Source organism: Ptychodera flava, chromosome 11 (assembly GCF_041260155.1).
Source record: "Ptychodera flava strain L36383 chromosome 11, AS_Pfla_20210202, whole genome shotgun sequence".
Taxonomy (NCBI): domain Eukaryota; kingdom Metazoa; phylum Hemichordata; class Enteropneusta; family Ptychoderidae; genus Ptychodera; species Ptychodera flava.
The window spans coordinates 2,909,568-2,923,345 of record NC_091938.1 but is presented as its reverse complement, the minus strand read 5'-3'; the positions used below and the strand labels follow the sequence as shown (position 1 = coordinate 2,923,345).

General features: G+C 35.3%; 1 protein-coding gene across 1 annotated transcript in view; it reads right to left on the bottom strand.

The window, feature by feature from the left end:
- Nucleotides 1-242: 242 nt before the first annotated feature.
- The window catches only part of LOC139143267 (kinesin-like protein KIF11-B), a 33,316-nt gene continuing 19,780 nt past the window's right edge, over nt 243-13,778 (bottom strand). Inside the window, exons 16-25 of the mRNA XM_070713461.1 lie at nt 12,348-12,475; nt 11,758-11,877; nt 10,990-11,157; nt 10,305-10,403; nt 9,619-9,680; nt 8,911-9,010; nt 8,528-8,620; nt 7,595-7,817; nt 3,997-4,130; nt 243-3,424 (exon numbers count right to left, since the gene is read on the bottom strand). Coding sequence (XP_070569562.1) covers nt 3,179-3,424; nt 3,997-4,130; nt 7,595-7,817; nt 8,528-8,620; nt 8,911-9,010; nt 9,619-9,680; nt 10,305-10,403; nt 10,990-11,157; nt 11,758-11,877; nt 12,348-12,475 — 1,373 coding nt within the window. The 3' untranslated portion in view covers nt 243-3,178. The remainder of the gene's footprint in view (nt 3,425-3,996; nt 4,131-7,594; nt 7,818-8,527; nt 8,621-8,910; nt 9,011-9,618; nt 9,681-10,304; nt 10,404-10,989; nt 11,158-11,757; nt 11,878-12,347; nt 12,476-13,778) is intronic.

The following is a 13,778-nucleotide window of genomic DNA, read 5'->3' as shown; positions in this document are numbered from 1 at the left end:
TGAAATCAGTGTATTCTATGAAGAGACTTGAAATATTAATGGCAGACAGAAAAAAGTTATAATATGGCTTGACAGTTATAATATGGTTTGAGTGATTGTGTATGATCGTGAATTGAATGGAGTATGACAGCACTGTAAACAAATGAAAAATTGATCCATTTTGTGGAGGTTTTGCCGAAATGTGTCAGATAAAGATACATGAAGTTTAAAAATAAAGCACACACAGGCATATCTCATAAAGATTATAGTAATCATATTGGCAATTTTATTTGCTTTGAATACACTCTTCATAAAATGATACACTTATGACAGAAAGAAGATAGTTTAGTATGAAAGATTTGAAAACTTGTGGCACTGTGTTTAGCTGGATAATGAGTGATAGCACTATGGAATAACTTGTTCTCTCTTGTTGTCAACTTGTTTCTTTCTACTAACTACAAACTTAGCATCTTGTCCTTCACAGACAGTCAGAGCAATTTCAAGAGAGAGTGATTATGATGTTATCATGCAGCCTTGAACCTCTGAGTGCTGTAATTTTTCCAACCAAAAATTTAGTGCAACATTTTACCAATTTTAATTCATTTTTTGTAAGTTTTGGTATCACGTTTCATTGGCTACAGTTCTTTGTCAAAATTTTGGCAAAAATCAGAAAAAAAATTGACTGGGGTATTCAAAAATTGTCTTTGGCGCTTAAAGGGTTAATACTACAGACAGGTGCTTAACACACAGCATAACATCACAATTATAATGTAAAACAACTTCACAGAAAATAAATTACTTTCACTTTAAACAGAACTGCCACAATTTTTACAAGGACAATACAAAAAAGAAAGGAAACTTTACATGGAGGAATAGAAAAGACCAACAAAGAATGATAAAATGTACATGTAGCCCTCAAACAGCAAGATCATAGCTGAATACCGATGGATAAATATCTATTTTTGCCATGAAACTAATGCTGCCATTGTATGAAAATGGGTACATAAGTTATGTATGTGTTCCCTCTAACTCAGGTTTTTGATGGACTAGTAGTAATAATTTCTGATGGACTGGTAGAAATCATTGTCAATGAATATTTGGCTTGCTAAGAAAACAGGTGAAGTAGTATTTGAGACATAACTATCAAAATACACGTATGTACTATTTGCCAAGACTGGCAATTGTCAAAAAATGCCTGCCTGGGTATCGACTTTTATTTTCAACAAGTTCGCTTCACTGAGTATATCTATAGCACTTGCTATGGCGACAAATCATGGATAATGACATTGCCTTCGTCTTACTGCAATCACAAAAAGTAACTTGTGTGACTCAAGAAATCAACCATATTAACTCTTGACAGACACAAAGCAAATGCACTACACACAAACACATCACTGTACAGACAGCAACTTATAAAATTGTAGTCTATTAAGGGGACAAAGTCGCCCATTTTTTCATGAATTTTGTTTGATACGAGATACTACTGATATTGTTTGACATGTTGAAAGATAATGAATGGGTGACCATGCATATATTCGACCTCGGTTTTAGAAACGATACATGAAACCATCGCGAAAATGAATTACTCATGACCATTAATTCATTTTTGCCATTGCCATGGTTTGATTTAATTTGTCTAAAATCGGGATCGAATTTATGCATGGTCATCCATTCAATCAGTATCTTTCAAGATGTCAAACAATATAAGTAGTATCTCGTATCAAACAAATCATCGTAGATGACACAGTCCCCATTGTTAATGGGTACTTTGATTACAAGTCCTCAGAGAGGATAGAGTCCTCTTCATGAATTTGGTCTGTGATGTCCTTTTACTAAGTTTGAATAAAATCGGTGAATAAAATCGGTTGAGACGTGCCCTAGTTTTGGCTAAGGACATGAAAAAATTGTAACAAAATGGCTGCCATGCAGCCATATTGGATCATATCATGAAACAAATTGACTTACATATGTATGACATAGGTTAATGTCCTTGTACCAACTTTGAATAAAATCGGTTGAGATATGCCTGAGTTATGGCTCTGTACATGAAAAAATCATAACAAAATGGCCACACGGCAGTCATATTGGATCGTATCACAAAAAAAAATTGACGTGCATATGTATGACATAAGTCACAATCTCCTTGTACCAACTTTGAATAAATTTGCTTGATACATGTCTGAGTTATGGTTCTGTACATGAAAAAAACGTAACAAAATGGCCACACAGCAACCATATTGGATCGTTTCACAAAACAAATCAATGTGCATATATATTACATAGGTCGATGTTCTTGTACCAACTTTGAATGAAATCGGTTGAGATATGCCTGAGTTATCTGTACATTAAAAAATCGTAACAAAATGGCCGCCTGGCAGCCATATTGGATCGTATCACAAACCAAATTGATGTGCATGTCTATGACATTGGTCAATGTCCTCCTACCAACTTTAAATAAAATCGGTTGAAACATGTCTGAGTTATGGCTCTGTACATGAAAAAATCATAACAAAATGGCCGCCTGGCGGCCATATTGGATCGTATCACAAAACAGATCAACGTGCATATGTATTACATAGGTCAATGTCCTTGTACCAACTTTCAATAAAATCAGTTGAGATATGCCTGAGTTATGGCTCTGTACATGAAAAAATCGTAATAAAATGGCCGCCTGGCAGCCATATTGGATCGTATCACAAAACAAATCGACGTGCATATGTATGACATAGGTCAATGTCCTTGTACCAACTTTGAATAAAATCGGTTTAGATATGCCTGAGTTATGGCTCTGTACATGAAAAAATCGTAATAAAATGGCCGCCTGGCGGCCATATTGGATCGTATCAAAAAACAAATCGACGTGCATATGTATGACATATGAAGTAATCTATGTACCAAGTTTGAATGAAATCGCTCCAGGCGTATATAAGATATCTGCGTGAACGGACGGACGCACAGACGGACGCACGCACGGACGGACATGACCAAACCTATAAGTCCCCCGGACGGTGTCCGTGGGGACTAACAAAATTCATGAAAAATGAGTGACTTTGTCCCTTTAAGATAGGTTGTCATGTAAAATATATATAAATTGCAAAAATTTCACTCCAGTGGAGCTCACAATTATAAACTAAGCATCAAAACAAGTTCAACATCCTCTAACATTGCTATTTAGAACTATCTATGGAATTACTAGACTTCAAGAAGATGAGTTTGGAACTCTTAAAGGGAGCCGAGATCTACTTGGTGTTGGTATTTTTGAAGACTGTGCGATTAGTTTGCCATGGATGCCGCCATTACTTCTTTCACTGCAAACTGACTCTGTATCTGAATTTTCCTTTTCATTGTCTGAAGAGAGTTCAACTTCCATTGCTTCATCTACATCTAAGCTGGCATTAGAAACTGTATCTGCAACTGATTCTGGTTGTGTTGCTGGCTCTTGTGACTGCATAAAAAAACAGGCAGATAAATGTTGTATTAGATATTAGTGCAGGATTCACAACAAAAAATGTTCAGGGGTTGTGCCATCCTGAGTTTTTTTTAGCCAGGTATCCAAATGTTAATATATACAAAAAAATATACATGTATTTTTCACAACAAAAGAATATGCAAATTATGACTTGTTTGAAAGTTGTTTTGTAGATTGGCCTATCCCTTTTTTTCCAAAGTGTGGGGATGACTAATTAGAGTTGTTTTTGTCTATCTGTACACATTGTATTTTTAAATTCTTTCTGTTTATTTTTATTGTTTTAGCTATTGTTATTTGACTGTGTTTGTTTGTATTCTGCTTATTTTCTCAAAGTCTGTTATTGGGCCTTTGAGCCTTTTGATTAGTCACATAAATAATAAATAAATAAATAAATAAATAATAAATAAATAAATAAATAAATAGATAAATCAATATCTCTCATTTCAATAGCTTGGATGAGTACAACAATAACAATAACACTGAGTCTATGTATGCTGATAATGAATTCTGCAAATTTATTTTCAACACAAAAACAAAAGAAATATTACCATGGTATTTTCTTCATCTTCATCTTCAAACGGAATCTGATAAGTTTCCATAAAGTTACAGATCAGCATGTCATGTGGTTCTGTTTTCTTGAAATCTTTTGGATAGTGGAACGGACGTCGCACAGGTGTATTGCCTGTTGGACAAATTTGTCAAGATGTACAGCACATTAGCATGGACTTGTTTCATGAATGAAAACCATCTGTAATTTGCAAATTACATTGTTCCCTGGTGGTGCAAATATTTTTTCTGAAATAACAGTTCAGAAAACACATTTCATTCATATTTGCAAAGCTTTTACCTCATAGGGTCAAATAAAAAAAATGGTGCTGTTCTGATAACCTGACCTACCCTATTTTTTACCTGCCCACTCTGAACTTTTTAGAACTACGTAACCACGGAAGTAAAAAAAAGAAAGAAAAAACCCGTAAAATCACGCATTCGTTACTCGGCATGTGATTTTTGCTTGAATGAAGATGTCTTTTATGTTTTTTCTTTTATAAGTATGATACATTTTCTGGAAATGTTGTGGCCAGTGTTTGACCACCCTGAATCCCTGAAAAATGCATATTTAAAAAAAATATTTTGGAAAAAAAAATTCCTGGCGACCTACCTACCCTATTTTTGAAAACCATGTTATCGGAACAGCGCAATTCATTTTTTATGGCCTAAGCAGTCTGTATCTCACAGTATTAGGGATTTTAGGTCATGTGACATTGGTGTTGAACGTACGCGTTCGATGCAGGTCTAGTCCAAACTTTCGTGTTAATTATTAAATAGACCAAATAATCAGAGAAAATGAAACTGTGGTGATGAAGATTATTATTGTAACTTCATTTTGGGAAATTTTCACTTTTGTACTACGATAAATGGCAAAGCAGCACAACTACAAACTCACGCGTACCGGCGATTTTGGCGTCCATAATGAGCGTTGTGCCGTGACCTCAAATGTCCCGCGAAGGAGATCGAACATATACCTCTTTGATAGGCTCTCCGCATGACTTATTCTGATCGCATCACTATTTTTTAGGGTGTGTACGGAAGTAGAGATCATGGGCTTCATTTTGAGGGGGTGAACGTAAAAGTCGGCTGAGAAAAACGCAATCTGTGATCAAACTTTGTGTTTTGTTTGTGTTTTTTTGAAAGAAAATCTTGATTTCCTTAAACGTTCGGCCCAAAAATTAATTTTATGATAAATATTAATTGTAATTCTGCAATAATTACGAGTCTGACGATGCGAAAAATGATGCTTAAGGCCCTTTTTAGCGAGTATGGTTTCACCCCAACTTTACATCCAGGCACTCCCAGGAATCACATACAAGTAGTCGGCGCTTCGCCGCATGTTCTGTGTCAGGAGGTCTAAGCTGAGTTCCGACGTTCACGATTTTGCAGCTAGATTTGTCTGATTTCTTATCAAACGCAAGGATCTAGAGATATATATTTCTATTCATTACCCTTTCAAACGTTATCTTGTTTGAAGTAGTTTGATTTCCGGGTGATATTTTTCGATAGACACTGAGAAGTTGTCAAGCCAGCACTGCACTGCAGTGTAGGCATACGCACGTGCACCACACTTTGCCGATACTATACTGAAATTTTAGTTTCGATCTTTAGTTCCAGAGAAGGGGACTATTTTGGTTCTCTCTGAAGAACAAGGCCACAGATTATCAATTTGTTCTTTCCTCATTGATGGTGTCCCGGACTTTGGAAAAGTTGGTTTTTATACTGGTTTGTATTTTGGACCGCTGACTTCGACATGTTCGAGGGTCTATGTTATTTCCTGGGCAGCTTAACTTTGCATCCAGTTTAATGCAGTTGTTCATTCTATAAATGAGTGTTGCTGTTTTACAGCATTGACAAAGGGTTGAGAACGAAGTTTTTTTGACTTTTTGGAAAAGTTCTTTGTAATTGTTAAACTTAAAACCTACATTAATCAGACATTTCATAATCATTTAATAAAAGTTGTAATCACACAAAGAAAATTAAAAAAAATTTCGAAGTTCAAATTTAAAAAAATCTAAAAAAATATTTTGTTAAATTTAAATCAAGTTCTAAAATGTCACAGGTATCATTTGATTGTTTACAGGTATTGTTGTTTATTTGTTTACCTTGTAAACATAAATCTAAATAACTTTTTTCATATATGCAAAGTAAATATGATGGAATATGATTATCATATTTCTGTTGATGTTCACAATACATAATGCATACAGCGCTCAATGTCACAGGTATCATTTGATTGTTTACAGGTACTGTTTATATGTTTACCTTGTAAACAGCATTCTAAATAACCTTTTCCATTTATAAAAATTAAAAACCATTGAACATTTCATCAGCAATATCCACAAAAAATTTCATCAATTTTTAATAGTCGCGCCAGCGGCTTACTGACTACGCATGCACTTATTCATAATATACTATGCAAGTAACCGGAAGTGTACCCTTCTTTCATGGGCGCCGCCATGTTTTTTTTTTTGAGTACTCGTAAATTAACAAATACGAAACAAATTACTATGATATAACATGCCTTTTATAAAATATACCTCTTTTATTAGCCAGTAAATCTTATTATACACCTTGTCGCTGATACAAAGTATCGTTGATATAGATAAACGGAGAAAACTGTCGTGCATATGAACGGGGGCATACGCAAAGAATGCTGGGATTGAATTATAGAAGAGCGCCCCCTGTGTCAATAATTCGATTCAAAAATTGCAAGTTTTTAGACGGAACGGTATAGTTTTCAGCTTGCAAGTGGAAGGTGGGCAGTGCGGTTACCATTGCAATGATAATTATTGCATAATACGTCCCTTGTTTAACGCAATAGGCTGTTATCATTGTAAAAATTGCCAATTTTTGTCCAAAATTTTTACACGCTACAGAAAATCTATACCTGCCCTGCTGCAGGGTTTGACGTCGTGTAAGTACGTGAACTGCTTTCATCAGAGGGAAACTGGGCATAGTTGTCATATAAACGTTTATGAAGTAACAATTACAGTTTATCATGAATCAATACAAATAACATTGCCAATCTTAACCCCTGGCGCGACACCAAGGGCTGAGCCCTATATAATATTAAGAAATGCTTGAGTTATTTCAAAAAGCACAAGAAATTGCAATTCTAGTTTCCTCAAACAATGTTCAAAATGGGGTCACCTGGTTGTTATAATAACTACAGGTGTCTACCATGGCATAATTTCTAAATAGGAAGAAGTTTTTTTTCAAATACAACAGGACATATCTCTGCATGTACTGAACCGATTTTCATCAAACAAAATGCAATCAATTGGTCTTGAAGAGAGCTTTCTTTTGATATATAATTTATCATTATTGTAGCTGTCTATCAATTTCATGTAAAATCCCTAACAGTATGGGTTCTGACCAATTTGAATGGACAAGAATGCTGAACAATTCTCCTGTAGAACTGTGATCCATTTTGGAAAATATCTATATCTACTAGTTGTTGGCAAAAATTCTACTGCACCATTTTCTATTTTCAAACAAGATACTGGCAAAGGGATAATTTACCCCACAATCACAGCATACATGTACCTGTGATGTAAAAGGCTCAACATTTTTCTCACATTTGTTTTTACCAACCTGTGGGTATGTCTTTCTTTAGATCTTCTTCCAAAAACTTGCTGACATCATTACTCCTGTTTTCCAACTGACCCTTCATGAACTCTGACCACAGTTTGACCCCAGATGCTTGGTTCATTACCAAGTCTGTCACAGTGTCATTCTTGGCTTTGATTCTTTCTTTCACTGTATCGATTGATTTCACTTGCTCAGCAGTTTGAGTCTCTATTGCAGTTGAAATATTCTGTAAAAACCATGAAAAGAATGGTTTTAGTGCACAGCTAACATAGTACTTTGACACATTCCATTACTAATGTGTAACTCTTTTATCAAGACAAGCTATCAACAATAGATGTCTTGAACAATACTCCATATTCAGGATTAAGTTTGCAATCCTGTGTTGCCCTGCTTTGAACTGATGTGGGTTTGCTTGTGTTGTTACATTGGCCAAAAGCAAAATGAAAAAATAATATAGACTTTTTTCTAAAGTAAAAGCAGTCACCAGTGGAATGACCTTGAGCTATTTCTTTTTTCTTTAATTCCTTTTGCATTCTAGTCATCTGACATCAGTCAAATATTTGGTATCAGGTATGATAAATTTAGTGGATTGTTATTTTTCATTTACTTCATCGTCAAATTGGCCAGAAGCCCATGTACAGGATGAGGTACTCATAGCCTACTATCCCATTGACCAATGAGGAGTACAGTGCCTTGTGCAAGGGTAAACACCATGCTGGATCTAAAACTCACCATCCTCTTTTAGTGAGTCTATTGCTCTGTCAACACCTGAATTTCAAACTCACAGTCCTTTTGACTGTGAGACTGGACACCCTACCCTCTCAACCATGTGTCTTACTGATATCATACAAATTAATTTTATTTATTTCACCACTGTGACACCAATAAATTTGATTTATTAAACTGCTTCAACAAAGCTCATCCTACTTGACTTACTGTGAGTGTCTGTGTCTGTATCTCTACATGAGTCTTAACTTCTGCTGTCATGTCTAGGCATCCAGATGATGCAGAATCTACCATGCCAATATTCTGAAAGAAAGAATAAAAAACATCATTGGTCTTAATGACGATAATTGCAATAACGTTATCTGGCTAAATGGTAATGTTCATGATGCTGTGGCTAGGCTTTGTGCCAAGTTCAGTGATATCAACAAAAAGTATGAACAGAGGCAGCACAGAGGTTGTTCAACATCATCATTACTAGTCTATCCTTCACCCCATGGAGAATAATTAAACAATGACATTGCAGGCAGGATTCCATTTCAGAAAGTAAGTATGAACAAGTTTTCAAACTTAGGAAAAAAAGAGCAATTACAAACCTTGCTGAAGTCATCACCAAGTTGATTGGATGTGGAATTCAATGCTTGCATATGATTGGCTGAGAATTGACCAATGGTGGTGTGAATTGTATCTTTTTGTCTGGTAAAGTGGAAGAAAACAACAAAGACTTACGAAAGAGTTTGCAACTTGTTAAATGTCTATAACATGCAGACTATTTAATACTGTTGGTGTATTTTCCAAATAGTTCATACTATTCCAGGGAAAAGTGATTTGGATTGCACAGATGTTGTACAGACGCGACATTACCAGACTTATTGCTCCACTCTGAGCAGAGCAGTAAATGCCATCAAACAGACTACCTTCTTTTATGAAACCTGAAGCCAACCTTGCCAAAAATGAACCCTGCGAGGGCAGTATTGTAAGGAAAACAGATGCTCAAAGCTTTACACAATTTTGGGCTGAAATTTAGACGTGTTTTCTTCAGAGTCAATTTGTCTGTTTGTGGATCAATAGAGTTCAGTTTGCATTTGTGGGCAGGTTTACACTGACAGCAAATTTAGAAACGACATGCTCTAAATAAACCACAAAAATGTGTGGTACAAATACCATGATACTGTGAAGACATTGGAAATGTGAGGATTCTTTAATGAATATTTCTTGTAAACAGAAAACATGAAAATAGTATGTAAAAATGATAACATTACAGTAAATACAGTTAGACTGAAGCCAAGTACTGAGAAACTTACTGCACTGTATTATCTGTCATTGTGCTCACACACTGCATCACTTTATTCATTGCACTGGTATGCTGTGAATGAGAAAATGAAAACATTTTACAAAGGTTGTTTCTACAGCTGCACAGAAGCAGAATTGAATATTACAACGTTTTAAGGGCATTATTTGGGTTGACATGATTTATAAAAACATTAAATAAGGACTGCATAATAATTGCAAAACATCTCAATCAAATATTTTAATATTGTATCGTATTTACGAAGTATAATTAGAGACAAACCTATCAGGTGTGGTTCATGTTGGTACTTATGCTTACAATATTTGTACAATGGTGAATTGATGAAAAAATTCCTTGTAAAGTCACTTGTCATTTGACATTTTAATGACATCTTTGGTAAATTGATAATTAGTCAGACTCCAAGATTGGACATCATATTATAAATGTAATGCTTGTTGCAATTATAGAATCATTACAGTTGAATATTCCAGTGTCACAACTGAGTTGAATCGATGATCTTTGGAAAATACATGAATTGCAGGCAGTCTTGTGAAGTGACTGGTTATTTCTGTTTGGATACAAAGACTCATCTTGAGACACGCCATTATTAGCATCATGGTTTCAACTGATTAAGACTTCAGTATAATTAAACATCACTGGAATTTAAATTCTGACAGGTATTAAAGCTATTGTACAAACCTGACTGTGTTGAGATTCTGATTTCGATTGGCTGTCCTGGATGACATTTCTTAATTCAGCCAACTGGTTTGCAAGTGCATCAACCATTGTCATTGTTTGCTGCAAAAAAAAATGTACAGTAAGAGGATGAAAGTTTGTGAAACCATTCACTTCAGGTATCCCACATCATATACGCCAAACATAATGCTGAAAGCACGGCTGACAAATTAGAAACAAATATCTGAACACTGAGAATTATGTCAAAACTTTGCAACAAATGGTGGTTGGTCCTATCTATTTGCATACACAGTAAAATAAACCTGGTAGACAATGAACAACGACTTTTTCTGTGTTTGAAAAGTGAAAACTGACATCAGATACCGATGCAAATGATTCACTACTCAGCCATTGCTAACTTTAACCGTTATACTGCATTAGCACTATAATCACTTGCTACACTATTGTAGTGGCAAACCACTGATCATCATTTCAGAGTACGTGAAGAGAGTGCCGTCTCAAAAGCTACAACTACAGTATTGATGTCCCATATGAATACTCCTTTTAGCAAAAGTCTGAATACATGTACAGGAATTGTGGTAATTGAACAACTTGAAATTCTCCCTCCATTGAGATCAAACTTTCAAACAGAATAAAAACAGAGTTACTACAACGCTAATGATGGAATAACTGACATAATGACACTCACTGTTTGATATTGTCTCTGTTCTTTCATCTGTTGTTCACATTTCTCATGATAGTTATGAGCGACAACTTTACATTTTTCTTCTTGAGATTTCAACTCCTCTGTGAGTTCTTGAAGTTGACCTTGAGTTTGCTGTTGGAAATGCTGAGTCTCTTGCACTCTCGCTGACACCTACACAGGTGAAATTGAGATGAAGACTATGAAATACATCAACACGTATCAGTAGCTACCACAAGTAAAGACAGACGGAGACACGGAATGGGAAAAGCAGCACAGGGAGACAAACTGAATGAACATCTGGCCGACAGTCACAGAGATGTTTTTTACCCAGTTCATGGGGTAATTAGGTCACATCACATTCCCACCACAAAGTGGAGTGACCGTTGTCAGGTGTTTGCAAAGCACAACAATTTGTGATAATATTTAAACAATCTTGTTTGGGAAGTGTGACATCTTCTAAAGTGTACGAACAGTTAGCAACTCACAAATAAACATATCTAACAGAATATGATGCATTATCTTTCTAAAATGGAAAACATAATACAAAAGCTTCGTTTGATTTTAGCAGATTTATAATTGTGTGGATGGAGTGTTGGAATACAAAGAGATGGGATTAAAAAATTGGAAATATTAATAAGGGGCAGATTAGTTTCACTTTTGTTTAAACATTACTCAGGACTGGTACATGAACAAAATATGGATTAAAACATTGATAATAATTCTGAGGAAATCAGCAAAAACAAAATTGAAAGAAAAAATGTTATCCTGTACCTGGTCTTGATACTGAGCTTGTTCTGCTTGCATTGTCTTTGTCAAAGCACTGAGAGTCTTGACAACGGATCCCATGTACTCGGTAACTCCATTGAGCAAACCTTCCAGTGAGTGTGAATTCTGTAAAGCAGCAACAATATTGTGGGAAGATACAGTCAGCAAATAGGATCCTGTTCTCAGATACAGATATACATTGGTGTGTGATTTACACAAACTAATATCTGAAGAACTTATACTTGACTAATCCTTGTAAATTGTTAAAGTATGTTTAACCCTTTCACCAATCCAGGACAGACTGCAGAATTTATTTGGATGAAAATCTTGACAAGATTACAAAGCTGACGAATTATTGCGTTTCGTCTGTCAGGAACTTGACCATTGAGATGAAAGATAGAGAGAGAGGCTTTGGTATACAAATACAAACTTGATGCACCTTAACACAAATGGAACAGTTTTCCTGCTTTTGTCAACCTGTTCATAAACGTACACTTCATGACACTCTTCTTTGATAGTTTTATGGCAAACAGTATGTGCATACCTGTATGTATTGATAGATAATTGGCAAAAGACAACTTTTGGATGAGACTTACGTTTTCATCATTGTCTTCAGATGTGTTGCCCGTGAGATGTTGACATTGATCTTGAACAGATCTGCTCATGCTGGCTATGTTTGTCCCCAGGGTTGACATTGATCTAAACACTTCACTGAAAAATTGGTCTGGAATGCAAAAACACAGGATGGAATTAAGGTACCGTAGCTTGCGGCTAACAGTGACTTTAATCAGGATTTTTCTGAAACTTTCAAGAGATGTCTGGGATGAGATGAAATGTTAAAAAATAAGAAAAAAAGACGGGGTCCCCATGCAAATTTTAGAGATATGGCGCCCTTTATGTTGTCCCGCGGAAACATTTAGCTGAAATTGGTAAATATGTCGTATTATTCCATTAACTAGCCTTATTGAATGATAAAACTGAAATATAGTAAAAACAATTTGACAGATTTTATACAACGTAAGTCCTTGTATTGTAACATATTAGTTTTGTGATCTGCTTTTGAAAATATCAGAAAATATAGCAACGTTTCCATGAAGTGCTTTTATAAAAAGAGCAAAGTTTGGCCAAATTTTGATATTTTCATTACAGATGTCATGATATGAAATCTACGTTTTCTTTAAACTCTCGTAAATTAAGCCCAACAATATATATTTCGAATCAAACGTAAAATAATCGGGGTCACCACACAATTTTTTAAGATATGGGCATTTTTAATACAAAAAATGCTACATTGAAGCGCCCTCTAGCGACAGATCCCTGTTTAGTTTGATATTTTCGAAACATTTTTAATAGGAATTAAATAAAGTTTTGTTTGCTTAAATACTGCAAATAATCCAACATTTGTCACACTTAAAACAGGCCTGTTACACAAAGTTTGCTATCTTGGTGTGAACTGTTTTGACAAACCAGATTTGAAAGTCGCACCTCAAAGTAATCGTATGCTATATCGCGACAAAAAGACCACTTCCGGAAAGAACGCTCGCGGAAAGAACGTTTGTACGCGTGCGCAGATACGATGCGCAGTACGAAAATTCGCATTACCCGCAACCTACGTTAACATACAAAATAAATAATGATTTTTGACAAGACAAATCAAGCTGTAGCGAAACTGGAAAATGAATCACAACCATTCTCAGTGCAGAAAAACATATCTTCAGTGAATTAAACATGAAGTTGACTGCATGGTCACCATCTAATAAAGTTCCAAGTTCATGTATAGCTAGTTTTACTTGAAAAATCCATATAATTCAATCATGTACCAGTTTTTCAGAGGAACTAGATGCTTGTATTGCTTGCATTATCTTGCTAAGTTAGTGAAATACAGTAATGTCTGTATACAATAGCTATAGCCATGTTCAGTGGACACACACAATGCTCACATAGTAACAGTAACTCAAGCTGAATGCAAGTATGTTACATTCATGTATATAAGATATGCCAAGTAGATGATATTTTGGCTTGATAAA